Source organism: Stegostoma tigrinum, chromosome 25 (assembly GCF_030684315.1).
Source record: "Stegostoma tigrinum isolate sSteTig4 chromosome 25, sSteTig4.hap1, whole genome shotgun sequence".
Taxonomy (NCBI): Eukaryota; Metazoa; Chordata; class Chondrichthyes; order Orectolobiformes; family Stegostomatidae; genus Stegostoma; species Stegostoma tigrinum.
The window spans coordinates 2560-19380 of record NC_081378.1 but is presented as its reverse complement, the minus strand read 5'-3'; the positions used below and the strand labels follow the sequence as shown (position 1 = coordinate 19380).

At 40.8% G+C, this 16821-nt stretch overlaps 1 protein-coding gene across 1 annotated transcript in view; it reads left to right on the top strand.

Moving 5' to 3' along the window:
- Positions 1 to 14810, top strand: part of pcloa (piccolo presynaptic cytomatrix protein a) — a gene marked incomplete at its 3' end in the record, with an annotated part of 351224 nt that extends 336414 nt beyond the window's left edge. The window contains exons 13-14 of the mRNA XM_059654808.1: positions 5230 to 5438; positions 14763 to 14810. Of these exons, the coding sequence (XP_059510791.1) occupies positions 5230 to 5438; positions 14763 to 14810 (257 nt within the window). The remainder of the gene's footprint in view (positions 1 to 5229; positions 5439 to 14762) is intronic.
- Positions 14811 to 16821: the final 2011 nt, after the last annotated feature.

The following is a 16821-nucleotide window of genomic DNA, read 5'->3' as shown; positions in this document are numbered from 1 at the left end:
ACTGGTGTCCATGTTACCACTGTTGATTGAAAAAAAGCCTATCCAGTTTATTCATATCTGCTGTCTTCACTTGGTCTGGTCTACTGAGCACTGCAGACCAACAACCCCATGAATAAATAAAAACAGACAGCAATTCTTTCACAAAAAAAGGCCATTCACCATGACTGTGATAATGGGAACTGCAGATGCTGGAGAATCCAAGATAACAAAGTGTGGAGCTCGATGAACACAGCAGGCCAAGCAGCATCTCAGGAGCACAAAAGCTGACGTTTCGGGCCTAGACCCTTCATCAGAGAGCATGAAGGGTCTGATGAAGGGTCTAGGCCCGAAATGTCAGCTTTTGTGCTCCTGAGATGCTGCTTGGCCTGCAGTGTTCATCCAGCTCCACACTTTGTTATCTTGCATTCACCATGACTGATCCATGCAAATGTATAATCTCCATTCTGTGCTGCTTCTATCTTCCCTCATCCATCATGGCCTTCTGTCCCTTTCCCCCTCATGTTTATCTAGCTTCCCTTAAATGCCACTACTGTTCAATTCAGCTTCTCCTTGTGGTAGCAAGCACCACAGTGTTGTCACTCGTAAAGGGTTTTTCTCTGTTGGATTTCTCTGTAACTAGCTTCTTTGATAGCTTTTAGATATTCTCTGTACCACAAAAAGAAACATTCTCTATCCATTCTATCCACTCAAACACAACTATTTAATACTTAAATAATTCCAGCAGATCACCCCTTCAGTCTTTTTTAAAAGTGTTGAGAGACCCTGCCATTCAATCCTTTTGTGACATTTCTGGGATTATCCTGTAACTCCACTCTGTTACACTCTAGTGTCTGTGTCCCTTTCTAAAATCTGACAACCTGCTGGCAGTATCTAAATATGACCTAACCAAGATTTGATACAAGATTAGGTTATAACTTCCCTAATTTTCAATTCTTTAGCTTTAGAAAAATGAACCTGCTTAATATGTTTTATTTTAAATGGCCTTTGTCACCAAACTTTTAGTCATTGCTCTATTTACAGTCAAAGTCAGAAGCCACACCAACATTTCTGAAGAAGGGCCCCGACCCTAAACATCAACTTTCCTGCTCCTCTGATGCTGCTTGGCCTGCTGTGTTCGTCCAGCTCCACACTGTGTTATCTCTGATTCCAGCATGAGCAGTTCTTACTATTTCTCAGAAGTCACACAACGCCAGGTTATACTCCATCAGTCGCTTCACCTGATGAAGGAGCAGTGCTCTGAAATCTTGTGATTTTAAATAAACCTGTTGGACTATAACCTGGTGTCATGTGACATTTGACTTTGTCCACTCCAGTCCAACACCAACATCTCCACATCATGTATTTACTTCCATTGTTTATTTTCTCAGTTCCCACCTGGTCTCTCAGTTTCCTCACAGTAAGTGATCTCATTATTCTTCCTAATGAAAAGTTATCACACTTTCATCAGTGTAAATCAATTTCCAATTCTGCAAGTTTATGTATGAATATTCAGATTAAAAGCAGGAAAGGGCCTTTTAGGCTCCTGAACCTCACTATTTAATAGGTCCATGGCTGATCTATCCGTGGAATCCCTACAATGTGGAAACACCCCAATCAGCCCAACAAGTCCATGCCAACTCTCCAAAGAGCATTTCACCCAGACTCCCCTCTGTACTCTATCCCCTTAACCCTGCATTTCCCATGGCTAATCTATCTAATTTGCACAACTTTGGACTGTGGGAGGAAGCCAGAGTATCCAGAGGAAACCCCTGCAGACATGGGGAGAACATGCAAACTCCATAGATACAGTCACCCGAGGCTGGAATTGAACTCAGGTCCCTGGCACTGTAAGGCAGCAGTGTTAATCACTGAGCCACCATGCTGCCCGAACAGCTTATCTGCCTGCTTGTCCACCACCAGTAAACTTTCATCCCATTGTTTAACAAAAATCTACTTCTTAAAAATATTCCAGGACTCAGATTGCTCACCTCTGACCTGCTGTTGTAGCTACAGCATTCTCACAGCTGGTCCTCTCCAATTTCTGGTCCATGGTAACCACCCCCCAACCCCTGCAACAGGTTGTTGAGGATGTCAATCTGATATACATCTGTCTGACAGGATGAAGGATGAAGCAGGAGGCAAGCTGTTTTCCACATGAGTTTATTCACATTGCCCAGACAATTGTCAGACAAAACCCATCTGGTTTATTAATGCCCTTCAGGGAAGGAAATTGCCATCCTTACCTGGCCTGGCCAATATGTGACTCCAAACCCACAGCAATGTGGTTGACTCTGAACTGCCCTCTGCACAATTAGGGATGGGCAATAAATCCTACCTAGCCAGAGACACCCTCATCCCATTAATGAAAGGACAACACAATCTCCCTCCACATTGACTTGAAATCAGATTTTAAGACCCAGACATAGGGACATTGTCATTCTTCCATAGAACCCTAAAAATTATATTTCATCAACATGTTCAAGCACAACTCTGGGGCAAATGGATCTTTAACCTTAAACTTGTGGCCAAAAACTAGGAATTCTACCAGTGCACAAGATGATCCCCAAACTCGTTTTTAAATAAGAGGCCTAATATATCCCAATTACTAACGGTAGCTCTTTATCACGAAAACATGCACATGTTCGTTTTAAAAAGCAACTCGGCAGATGGTGAAGGATTAAGTGAGGGTGATGACATTGACTGTCAAGGGCGAATGGTTCGATTCTCTTGTTGGACATAGTCATTGACTGGCATTGTGTAGAACATAGAACAGTACAGGCCCTTCGGCCCATGATTAGATTCCCTACAGTGTTGAAACAGGCCCTTTGGCCTAACAAGTTCACACCACCCCTTGAAGCATCCCACCCAGATCCATCCCCCTATAACCCACCCACCCCCGAACACTATGGGTAATTTAGAACAGCCGATCCATCTAGCCTGCACATCTTTGGAGTATGGGAGGAAACCGGAGCACCTGGAGGAAACCCACGCAGACACTGGGAGAATGTGCAAACTCCACACAATCGCCCGAGGCTGGAATCAAACCCGAGTCCCTGGCACTGTGAGGCTGCAGTGCTAACCACTGAGCCACCATGCTACCCTATGATGTTATGCTGAACTTTTACCCTAATTCTAAGGTCTATCTAACCTCCATCCCTCCCTTAGAGTTGAGTAAGAATGGGGGAAGGAGTGAGGGTTGGACGACCCAACTCTTCCATGATTGCCTGGTTTGAATAAAATACAAGTTGCTCGTGTGCAATACCAAATTGACACATGCAAAGGACTGGCCTCATACAAAGCCTGCAATCCCTAGTGAGTTGACTGGATGAAGGGACTGGGGGCATTCTGGCGAAGTTTGCCGATGATACAAAGATAGGTGGACAGGCAGGTAGTACTGAGGAGGTGGGGAAGCTGCAGAAAGATTTAGACAGTTTAGGAGTGTGGTCCAGGAAATGGCTGATGAAATTCAATGTGAGTAAATGTGAGGTTTTGCACTTTGGAAAAAAGAATATAGGCATGGATTATTTTCTAAATGGTGAGAAAATTCGCAAAGCAGAAGTACAAAGGGATCTGGGAGTGTTGGTCCAGGATTCTCTCAAGGTTAACTTGCAGGCAGAGTCCGTAATTAAGAAAGCGAATGTAATGTTGTCGTTTATCTCAAGAGGGTTGGAATATAAAAGCAGTGATGTGCTTCTGAGGCTTTATAATGTTCTAGTTAGGCCCCATTTAGAATACTGTGTCCAATTTTGGGCCCCACACCTCAGGAAGGACATACTCGCCCTGGAGCGTGTCCAGCGGAGATTCACACGTATGATCCCTGGAATGGTAGGTTTAACGTATGATGAATGGCTAAGGATCCTGGGATTGTACTCATTAGAGTTTAGAAGGTTGAGGGGAGATCTAATAGAAACTTACAAGATAATGTATGGCTTAGAAAAGGTGGACGCTAGGAAGTTGTTTCTGTTAGGCGGGGAGACTAGGACCCGTGGGCACAGCCTTAAAATTAGAGGGGGTAAATTTAAAACTGAAATGAGACGACATTTCTTCAGCCAGAGAGTGGGGGGCTTGTGGAATTCATTGCTACGGAGTGCAGTGGAGGCTGGGACGTTGGATGCCTTCAAGGCAGAGATCGACAAATTCTTGATCTCAGAAGGAATCAAGGGCTATGGGGAGAGTGCAGGGAAGTGGAGTTGAAATGCCCATCAGGCATGATTTAAATGGCGGCGTGGACTTGATGGGCCGAATGGCCTTACTTCCACTCCTATGTCTTATGGTCTTATGGACTACTCCATGCATGGGAATATTCTCTGAATAGTTTTGAGGCCAGTGTCTGCTATGTTCATAACAGTGATATTGTCACTGATAAAGTATCTGTTGGGATGTTGGTAAAATATTGAAATTGTGAAGAGCTCTGGAGACATCAGCCATGTTCATTCTCCTACCAGGGCCCCCTGTTGTCTTAGTGCTTTGGTGTAGAAGATATTTGCTTAACGTGGGATCTGGCAGGCAGCACACAAATTATACTCCAGGCTCAGGGCCCAAACATTCTTTAAAAGCCTCAGCAGTACGCCAAACCCATCCATCCACATTTCCAAATCCATTTTCTTTCTCCACCCTCCACAAACTACCAGACAAATGCTCCTTCCCTTCTCTCTGTTCTTAGCGGCGACCTTGTAGACGTGGAGACTGCAGCAGGAAAGTGTCAACACAAGTTATGTTCCATGGAACCTCTGCCTTTCACATCTTTACAGGATTTCTAATTTAGAACATTCACTCTGAACCCTTCTGAGCTCCCTGAAAACATTGAGCTCAATAAGTTCATGGAAAATGTAATTACCATTCATTCTGATAAATTGTTTCCTATTAATGACTGGAACTGATTGATGTTACACAGAAACACTATATTTGTGCCTATGACCTCAAGGTTTATCAACCCTAAAATATTTATATTTGGTTATTTCTTAGTATTTGCTGAAAGTATATAATAATTTATTACAGTTTTAAAGAATAATGGCATCAGTATATATTGAAATTCATGTGCAGTTTGAGATCATTCAGAAATGTTACTTCATACAGACACAATCCTATGTAAATATTATTTGTATTCCTTCAGTTAATACCTTCAGCAATAAAAAATGAATTTGTTAGACCTGTGTGTTTTATCACTAACTGAATCTGCAATTGCATCAGTATCATTCAAAATGTGTTTTATTGCTGGTCTTCTTTATAAAGTGTTGGTTGTTTTCTCAGGAGAAAAGCAAAAGTCCCCAGGAGTTGACCCAAAACAGCTGGCTGCAGAACTACAGAAGGTGTCCCAGGAGGCACCCTCTGTCGTTACCTCAGCCACGGAGAAAGGAGCCCACAGCCATTCAGGAACCACATCAGCCACTTCAAGTGCTGCCCCCAGCCCCGGACAACCTGGTTCACCTGCAGTTAGTAAAAAGCGACACAGCAGTAAGGTGAGCCGGTGCCTTTAAATATTAACTTGCTCACTAGTACTAAAAGCATGGCAAGTTGTGGACTGATTGAACTCAATAAAATATTGTTTATAAGTTTTACATTTAGAACATAACTTTACTAAAGTGACAAATCTGATAATTAATTAAAGGAATATATTTTGTTTCAGCCAAAGTTTCCTGGGGCTCATTGAATTGTTACAATCCACTTGAGAAAGTGACAGATTCTCAAATCCTACGACTCTCGAGATCAGTTCAAAAGTTAATGATTTAATCAAATTCTGCAAAGTCCCCAGTAACCAGCCTGATGGAATCAGTTTAACAGAAAACACAGCAAGATTCCTGTACTTATCAAGGACCACTCTTCCTGCTGATAAATACATTTTAACTGTAGGATTAAAAAAAATTATGAGCTAACAACTTGTAACTCAGCTAGCTAAAACTCTAGCCCCCTTTTTAAACCTCTACTCGCACACAGGGGCAGATACTGACAAACTGGGAAAAAATCGCTTTGTGTTGCGGGTAGAGGAAAACCTCTGGAGAAGCACATTTCAGTAGCACCATTCTACCATGTTTAATGAGATACTCCTTTTGCTTCCCATGACCTTTTGTTCTTCAGCCTCCTTTCTGCAAGTATTTTTCATTTCTTCTGGAGGCACAGAACAAATGGAACACCAATGGTTAAAGGCAACACTTTATGGAACTAGTGGAACACTCCAGGTACTTTTACTGCAGAAAGATAGAAACACAAAACCTGCTCTTCCAGTAGTCCAAAAACTTCCCAGCACCCACTGTTGTAAACCCCCAAGCAATTCACCCGCCCAAGAACTAATCACAGAACTGTCATCAGGCTGATGACTTCCAATATCCGCAACTAGTCACATTTTCACAAATCAATCAACAAGATGTTGTCACCTGAATCCATTCTGCATGCACACACCAGTGCCGTGCTATCTTATCCCTCCTTCCTCGCTGCTTACAAACTTGCAGCATAGCAAAATTCACAATGAGGCCCAGTAACATGTTTGAAAAAGTGCAGCAATTCCTTCCACAGTTTTTGGCTTCAAACTATTTTCTTTTCCCTTTCACTGTACAAACAAAACTAAAGAAAACAAAATGATCCTGTTTTTACATAACTTACTATTCAGACATTTAAAAAACTAAAACTCAATTCTACTTTATAAACCTTAGTGGAACCTCCCTTCAACACACTGTCATGCAACATGTTCAGACCTGAGCCAATGTCTGCGTAAAATATTTTCTCCTCATATTAGCACATATGTGTTTCCTGCTCAGATTGTGATTGGATTTGTCAGATCTCATATGAAAACCTGGCTTGTTGGATCATGCTTTTTTTGGTTTGGTTTTAACAAGTGATCTCTCGCTAAAACAAAAGCACACAATGTTGCAGGTTGTAGATTATCAATAAAAAAAAGCTTTTTAACCAAAAGGAATGAAGGTAAAATTGAATAAACTAAACTATGTACTTGTAACACAAATTCAGCATTTTAAATACATCAGAAATGTATAACCCAATTCATCCCAAAGCACCCATTTACAAATTCCAAAAAACTCTTATTCCCTGTTCAGTACACAAAAACAGCTCTCTTACAGAGAAAAACCTTTTGTGACATCTTAGATTTAGATACAAGTTTTGTTGTCAGGTGTACTCAAGCACAGGGTATAAGAATACAGTGAAAAGTGCACAATGTTGTCACACACAGTACCATCTAAGATACAAACATACCTAGATACAAAATCTTAGTTGCAGAAATAGAAAAATAATGAAAGTTAAAAAGTTCAGCACCACAATCTCCTTACTATAAAAGTGGAAAAATAAAGAAATAAACTTTAAAAAGTCAAACATTACAGCCCTTTCTTAAGCCATGAGCCTCCCACTGTTCCAAGGGGGGCTTTCCCCAAGAGGGCTCGCTTTTCCCTGCACTGGGCAAACTTTTACCCATGTTGGGCTAAGACCTGCCTATGTTCGCCAGCCACCTTCACCACCGACCACTGCTGCTGACTTCCATCAGGCATGCCAGACTTCGCTGCCACTCGCAAGGCTTCGTCCCCGACGGCCCCTTCGCTGCTGACCATAGCTGTCATCATCCTTCGTGACTGATCGCTGATGCCGCCATCTTTCGATGCTGTCATCCTTCGCCACATGCCGCCATCCGGGCAGTCACTGGGCCCCAGCCGCTGCCATGCTCCATTGCCACATTAGCCATCTCGCTGCAGATCCTGCTCTGGTGCTGCTCTGGACATGCAGTAGGTGAGTAGAGGAAGAAGAAAAAAAGAACTAAGAGAAAGAAAGGAAAGAAAAGCGAGAGAAGAAGAAAGGCGAAGAAAGAAAAGCGGTCGGAGCAGATGAGCTCCAATCAGGAGCCCTACTCCGCTGCCATCTTGGAAGAGCCAGTGAGAATGCAGCATGGTGAGGCTCCTTGAGATACTCACCTTAAAGGAAAGGCTTAAAGGAAAGTATGAATTTAACTCCTAATTAGAAACAACATAGTTTCTTCCTGGAGTTTTCAGACACCTGAGTTTAAATGTACTTAGCTTGAAGTAATTTCTTCAGGGTTTTATCTCAACATTTCTGATTTGGGACAATCACTCATTCACTACTCAAGATAATCTAGTTTTACCACATTCTCCCCTTAACAGTGACATTCCTCTTTACAGACATCTCCATTCAAGGACTTCATAGAACTGTGCAAAATAAAGTAAGACTAAAAAAATTGTCTCCCACTAAACTGTGGGTTTTCCTAAGCTTAAAAAGAAATCTAAAGAATTCTAAAGCATAATGGTTTACCTTGCTAAGTTGTAAAACAACTTAAGGTAAACAAAACTCCATTAGTACTGCCAAAGTAGCGCTCTCAAACTGTTTTAAAATAAATTTTCATGGCTACAGATACACTTAGAAATTAATTATTAACTTCAGATGTATAGAAAATCCGTACGTCACTCAGGCAAAGTTAAAATTGATGATTTTAAAAGTACATACAAATCACACAGTCTATGTCACATCACTCCATCCTTCCATCAACAGAAACATTTCTCCCTCTGTACTTAGTCCAGACCACTCACGATGTTAAATACTTTGATCAAATCTCCTGGCAGTCTTTTCTGAGGAAAATAGCCCCAGCTTCTCCAATCTATCTTTACAACTGAAGTTTGTCACTCATAAACCATTCATACGAAACTTCTCAGTCTGAAATTGAAGAATTACAATATAAGCTATGAGAAATTGATAATGGAGGAAAAGGAAATGGCAGAGAAATTAAATGACTCTTTTCTCAGAAAACATAGAAAACTTCCCAAAGATCTTTTGCAATAGAAGAATTGAAATAACTTAGTGTTTGTAAAGTATTTCTGGAGAAATTAATGGAACTGAAAGCTGATAATTCCTGACATACTAAAGGAGACATCCACAGAAATAATGAGTAAATGGATTCACATCTTCCAAAATTCTGTAAATTTGGGGACAGCCCCAGCATTTTGGAGTGTGGAAAAATTTAAAAGAGGGAGACAGAAAACTGGAAATTATGGTCTTCTTATAATCATCTGCTGAATACAAGAAATCCATCAATATATACACACTTAGTCACATCCACAGATTGCAACGTTGTCAGTACAGAGATGTCTTCAGTCTTATTTTTGGTTCCTCAGGGGCTACTTCACCTTATCTTAGCCTGACTGTGCTTGGTACTGCTTCGTCCATTCCTTATCAGTCTCTTTGTTTTCACTCTGGTTTATGTACCTCTCCCTGGATTATATATAGAAATGCATCAGGAATCCTCTGTTTTCTGATTCCCAAGGCTTCTCTGGAAAGTTCTGACACCAGCACTCATTCTACGTGAGGTTCACCTCGGCAATTCTGCCGACAGTGAGAATGGATATCCTGATTTAATTCTCACAGGAAATTCCTATTTAACTTTTACTTCAATTAACATCAAGAGAAGGGAAAGTATTGTAAAGAACGTGGTACCAAAGCACTTAAAATACAAACATTATTACACAAAGATAACATGGATTCATGAAAAGGATATGATGTTTAACAAAGATTTTTTGAAGTTGTGCAAGTAGAATAGATAAGGGAGAACAAGTGGATGTGTTGTATTTGAATTTTTAGGAAGTCTTTTTATAAGATAGGATAGACAGTGAGAGTCTTTTTCCTAGGATGATGATGTTGCCTTACCCGAGGAGGCATAGCTGCAAATTGAGAGGAGATAGATTTAAGACAGATGTCAGAGGCAGGTTCTTTACTCAGAGAGTGGTAAAGGCGTGGAATGCCCTGCCTGCCAATGTAGTTAACTCAGCCACATTAGGGGCATTTAAACAGTCCTTGGATAAGCATATGGATGATGATGGGATAGTGTCAGGGAATGGGCTTAGATTAGTTCACAGGTTGGTGCAACGTCGAGGGCCGAGGGGCCTGTTCTGTGCTATATTGTTCTATGTTCTATAATGTCCCTTATAACAGGTTATTGTGCAAGATTAAAGTATATGGGATTGGTGAATTGACAGTTGGTTAGCAGACTGAAAGCAGTCGTAATAAAAGGAGTTTTTTTTCCAGAGTAGAAGGCATTGACAAGTGAGGTACCTAAAGATCAGTGTTTGGGCCCCAGCCGTTTTCAATATATACCAATGATTTGGTTGAGGGAAATAAATGTAATATTTCCAAATTTGCTGATGATATACAACTTAATGGGAATATAGGTGATAGGTAGGACATAGAGGCTTCAAAGCAATTTAGACAAGTCAATTGAATGGGTAAATGTGTGGCAAACACCGTATAACAATGATCAATGTGATGTTATCTACGTCTGTAGGAAAATTCAAGATAGTAGTGTATATTTAAATAGGGATAGATTGAGAAATGTTGATGTCCAATAGGAACCTGGGTGACCTTGTACACTGATCGCTGAAAGGAAGCGTGCAGATGAAGCAAGCAGTTAGGAAGGTAAATGATATGTTGGAGTTCATTGCAAGATTGTTTGAATACAGGACCAAGAATGCCTTAGCAGAGCTATACAGGGCCTTGGTGAAACCACATCTGGAGTATTGTTTGCAGTTTTGGTCTTGCTGACAAAGGACTGATTTTTTTGCCAAAGAGGGAATGCACGGAATGCTCACCAGACTGATCCCTGGGTTGGGACATTTGTCATATCAGGACTGATTGGGCCAACTGATCAGCACAGGAACAGGCCTTTCAGCTCACCAAGACTTCACTAACACATGATGAAGGGTCTAGGCCCGAAACGTCAGCTTTTGTGCTCCTGAGATGCTGCTGGGCCTGCAGTGTTATTCCAGCCTCACATTTCATTATCTTGGATTCTCCAGCATCTGCAGTTCCCATTATCACTTCACTAACACATGATGTCTTTCTAAAGTAAAAATCTTTTGCCTCCATACAGTCCGTATTCTTCTATCCCCTGCCTATATTTCTGTATTGATGCCTCTTAAATGCTGCTACTTTATCTACATATCCATTTCTGGCAGCCCATTCCGGGCACTTAGCACCTTCTGTGTAAAAGACTTGCCCCTTATATCTTCTTTAAACTTGCCCCCTTTTACCTGAAACCTATGTCCCGAGTAATTGACATTTCTCCTTTAGTAATTTATATTTCTACCCTGGGAAAAATGACTCTGACCATCCATTCTATGCATGTATCTCATAATTTTGTACACTTCTGTCAGGTCGCCCCTTATCCTTCAACGTCTGCATGGAAAGAAACCTAGTTTACCCTTCTCTCCTCAAAGCTGATACCCTCCAAACAAGAAAACACCCTGGTAAACCATTTCTGTACTCTCTCCAAAGCCTCCAGATCCTCTGGTAGTGTGGTGACCTGAACTGTAAACATTATTCCAAATCTAACCTCACTAAATTTCTACACAGCTGCAACATGTCTTGCCAATTTTTACACGCTCTGCCCTGACCAATGAAGACAAACGTGCCTTATGCCTTCTTGACTACTTATTCATTTGTGATGTCACTTTCAGAGAACTGTAGACTTGTACACTGAGATTCCTCTGTATGTTGAGACTTCAAAAGATTCTACATTTACTGTACACTTCCCTCCTGTATTAGACCTTCCTAAATGCACCAATTCTGTCTGGATGAAATTCTATTTGCCATTTCTCTGCACAAGTCTCCAATCTGCCCATGTCCTGCTGTATCCGCTGGTAATCCTCCTGACTACAGCTCACACAATCTTTGCATCATCCACAAACATACTAATCAGGCCACCTACATTCTCCTCTAAATCATTGATATATATGATGAACAACAGAGGTCCCAGCACTGAACCCTGTAGAACACCGCTGTTCACAGATCTCCAGTCTGAAAAATATGCTTCTATCCCTACTGTTTCTTCAGTGAATAAGCCAGTTATGTAATCATCTCATCAGCTCGTCCGCAGATCCCAAGTGACCATCTTTTGTATCAGCCTGCCTTAAGGGACCTTGTTGAAGACCTTACTAAAGTCTATTCCGATAACATCTACTGCCCTGCCCTCATCAACAAACTCTACTACTTCCTCAAAAACACTCAAATCGAGTTTGTGAGACACAATCTTCCCCACACAAAGCTATACTGCCTATCACTAATAAGTCCATGTTTTTCTAAATGTGAAATAAATACTCTCCCTAAGAATCTTCCCCAATAAGTGCCCTAAACTGACATATCGTTCACTGGCCTGTAAATTACTGGATTATTCTGCTACCCCTCTTCATCAAAGGAACAATGTTAGCTACTCTCCAGACCTTGGAGCCCTCTCCTGTGTCTAAAGTGGATACAAGGATTTTATACAAGGCTCTAGCATTTTCCTCACATGCCAACTACAGAATTCTGGGATAGGTCCCATCAGGTCCTTGGGAATTGTCTACCTTAATGCTTTTCAAAACACCCAACACCGCCTTTTTTATACTAGTATGCCCTGGAATATCAACATATCCCTCCCAGTACGGACTATCCACCATGTCCATCTCCTTTGTGAATACTGATGCAAAATATTAATTAAGGACCTCACCCATCTCCTCTGGATCCATGCATAAATTCCAATTTTTGTCCTTGATCAGACCTACCCTTTCCTAAGTTACCCTCTTACTCCTTATATATGTGTAACACTCCTTGGGAGTTTCCTTAAGCCTGCTAAAGAAATTTCACTGCCCCTTTTAACCCTCCTAATCCCTTGTTTGTATTCTTTCCTGCTGGTTTTGTATTCTTTGAGGACCCTGTCTGTCTTCAGTTTCCTAAACTTTGCGGATACCTCCTTTTTCTTTTTGGCTAAGCTCTCAATATATTTTGTCATCCAAAGTTCCCAAATCTTGCCATCCTGATCCTTCATTTTTACAGGGACATGCTTGTCCTGAACTCTAATCAACTGGCCTTTGAAAGATTCCCACATGCCAGATGTGGATTTACCATCAAGCGGCCAACCCCCCAGTCTCTCCCTATCTGTTCTTGCTCTTAGCCTTACTGGTTTGGTCTCTACCTCCTCCTCGGTCATTTTACTTGCTGACCTCCTGCTCTGTCTCTTGTGCCCCTTACCACACTTGTTTAAATCCTCCCAAGTGGCACTAGTAAACCTCCCTGCCAGGATATTGGTACCTCTCCAGTTTATATGCAATTTCTTGTACAGGTCTCTTCTGCCCCAGAAGTGATCCCCATCATCTACATACCTGAAGCCTTCCCTCCCACATCAGCTCTTCAGCCACATATTTAATTGTACCATTTTCCTATTCCTGTCCTCATTGGCACCTGGAACAGAAGTAATCAAAAATGACAGTACTAGTGTCAAATAGATTTTTCACACCAAGTAAGAATCAATATGCATGCATTCAATTGATGTTCACTGTGCATATGATAACGTCCAACCCAAAACAGCATCCAGTGTGGCTTTCTTCAGAAGAATCCACATAAGGCATTGAATGTCACTTTGGAACAAAAATGGATATTTTCGCACCATCAAACCAAGCACTACTGAGCTGAGTTTAGCAGCTTCCAAGTTTAGTATGAATCCAGCTGATGAAATTAAATTCTTTTAATTTTTAAATGTCTGTAATTAATTCAAGTTTTTCAGTTATGACATTGGCTCCAGCTGGTACTGAGTCAAAAGCACAAACCTGAACATAATTGTGCTGAATTGACAGTCACATACAAGGATGCAAATAGAACTAGTTACACGTGATGTGTTTTCAAAAATTAGATTTTTGATGATTTAGGGTCTAATGGAGTTAACGAGGTATTGACCTGGATGGTTTTCATATTGACAGCATTTCAGAAACTGGACAAATATTTATCAAATAAATCAATTCATCTTCCTCTCTCAACTCTTCTTTCCATAAATATTTTGGCAAAGCATTACATTTACGTAAAAATAAAATTCAGGAATCATCGGTTTCTTCTGGATCGTAAAATACAATTAAAAATGTCAGAAGAGAGTAAAAGTCAGGCAGGCTGAAGCAAATTAAAATGTCAAAGAATAGGAGAGAGAAAGATATAAGATATCCCTGAGATTACAGTCCTTTAAATAGGTGGAATTGAAGTTGATTCTTATGTTTAGTTTTTACAATTATTATTGGTCATGCCCAGAAGCCCTGTTTAATTTGCGGACAATAATTAAAATGGCATTAATGATACGGATGACAGATGGTTAACAGTGGGCAACTGATCACAGAAATATAGCATGGAAGAATGAATGAAAGTCAGAAACAAATACAATGAACAACAGGTGAAGACAGCACTAGGTAAAATATCTCAGCTGTGCTGAGTGAACCCAATGATATTACAATTTGGCAGTTCTTCCTTGAGGTTTATTTATTTTTCACTGATGTTCTGTGATGACAAAGATGTTTTTGTTTTATTAAGACTTTCCATCTAAAAGGAATTTTCAGCCCAATCATTATCCACCAGCCCAAAGTGAAAAACCCACTAACATTTTGAATACTGTGAAAATTCCGTAACTGCAGTTGAGACAACCTATAACATGTTCATTTTGAATTGTATAACCCACAACATTAAAAAAAACATTGCACTTTATCCTCCGAGCATAATAGATCCTTAAAACTTCCAGGGTTTAAATCTGGACCCGCGCATTCACCAAAATCTATTCAGTTCTTCCTTCAATCAAGCCATATTTATCTCCTGTGTTTCCTTGAAATTTGCGAATTAGTTTTGAAATATATTGTTTATAAACAAGTTAACAAACAGGAATGAAAACACTTGAGTCCTCCAACCTCCAGTGGCAAAACTAAAAATGACAATTTCTCAAAATGTCTAATCATAATAATGAAGAGCTACTTAAAATTATTTTCATTCTTTTACAGCCTCCTGAAACAGCAAGTAAATCACATCCAATTACTGGCGAAATTCAGGTAAAACTTTTTTTTTACTATGTTGCAGTTTAAACTTCATTTTCTGTTTGATATCAAGCATGATTTTTAAATTAAACATTCGATAGCCATTCTCTGAAGCTTTACTCCAGTCCTGTTCTTATTTACAAAAGATTGTTGATCTGAAATCACATTCTAAAGATATTTACTTCACAATTTTGTTGAAGATTTGAAGAAAAGTGAGGTTATAATTCCATCTTTATATCTTCTTTTAAGTTGAAAGCCTCACAATTAAAGAATAGCAAATAAATCCACAGTGTTATTTTGGGATGTGGCAAAATGTGAAAGATTTATAAATAAAGAGAAAAACATGTGGGATAGAGGAGTGTTGACTCATGGCATCGGCATCATTGCAGGGAAAAGGAAGCTATCCTTTGAGGTGGATTTTGATATAATCGGTCCAGCACTAGATGCCTGAACCATTGTACAACTATGACTATGGACAGAACTTTAAACCAGCAAAGCTGGACAGGGTGGAGTGGGATTTATGAATGGGCATGGCGTTTATGAGTGAACATTCAGATGCAGGGAGATTTAGAAGCTCATAAAGAAGCATCATGGCAATGGACCCAAGTCGCAATGTTGAAAAAGACAAACAACACGGGACAGGAAGAGACAGAGAAATGAACATAAATTGTGCACCATTGATTAAAGCTCAAGCAGTGAATTATAGTAAACAATAAATTAAAGGTTCTTTTCCCAAATGCGTGAAGCATCCACGTTAAAATAGAAAAGCTAGTGACACAAATAAACATGAATGGTTTCAATCCAATTGCCCTCCTAGAAACATAGTTACAAAGCAACCAAAGTTTGGGAATAAATATTCTAGGATACACAATATTTTGGAAGGATGGAAAGAATGGCAAAGAGGAGGGATAACCATGATGTTGAGGATAGAAGGACATCAGTGAGAAAGAATCTGGCCTCAGAGGATTGTGAAGTAGAATCAGCATGGATCAAGATTAGGAGTAAGAAGGTTCTGAATCAATGAAGAGTGCCAGAGAGCATGCCACGACAGCACCAAGCATGCCTAAAAACAAGGTACCAACTTGGAGAAACTACAACACAGAACTATTGGCATACCAAACTGAGGAAACAGCATGTATTAGACAAAGCGAAGCAACCGCACAAAGAATGAATCAGATCTAAACTTTTCAGTCCTGCCACATCTTGTCATGGTGGAAAATAAAATGATGCACTGGAGGACGAGGCTCCATGTATATCCTCAAGTGATGTGGGAGCTCAGCACATGTACAAAAGACAACGCTGAAGCATTGGCAATCTTCAGCCAGAAGTACCGAATAGATGACCCATCCCCAGTGGTCCCCAACATCACAGCTGCCAGTTTTCAGTCAATTTGAACCACTCCGCTTGATATCAAGAAACAGCTCCTCACTGTGGATGCTGCAAAAGTCATGGACCCTGACAATATTCCTGTATTAATATTGAAGACATGAGCTCCAGAACGTGCCGCTATCCTATCCAAGCTGTTCCAGCACAGTTACAGCACTATCGTTTACTCAACAATATGGAAAATTGCGAGGTATGTCCTGTACTCAAAAGCAGGACAAATCCAACTGCCAGTTACCCTTCCATCAATCTATTTTCAATTAAGCTACAGAAGGAGTCTTTAACTGTGTTTTCAAGCAGCACCTGTTGAGCAGTAATCTGCTCAGTGCTAATGGGAACTGCAGATGCTGGAGAATCCAAGATGGATACCACCCCCAGGCCTCCAACCCTCCCTTGACCTCTTCATCTCCAATTGCTGTCGAGACATCAACCGCCTCAACCTCTCCACCCCTCTCACCCACTCCAACCTCTCCCCCGCAGAACAGGCAGCTCTCCGCTCCAACCCCAACCTCACCATCAAACCCGCAGACAATGGTGGCGCAGTGGTAGTATGGCGCACTGACCTCTACATTGCCGAGGCCAAACGCCAACTCTCCGACACCTCCTCCTACCGCCCCCTCGATCATGAACCCACCCCCAAGCA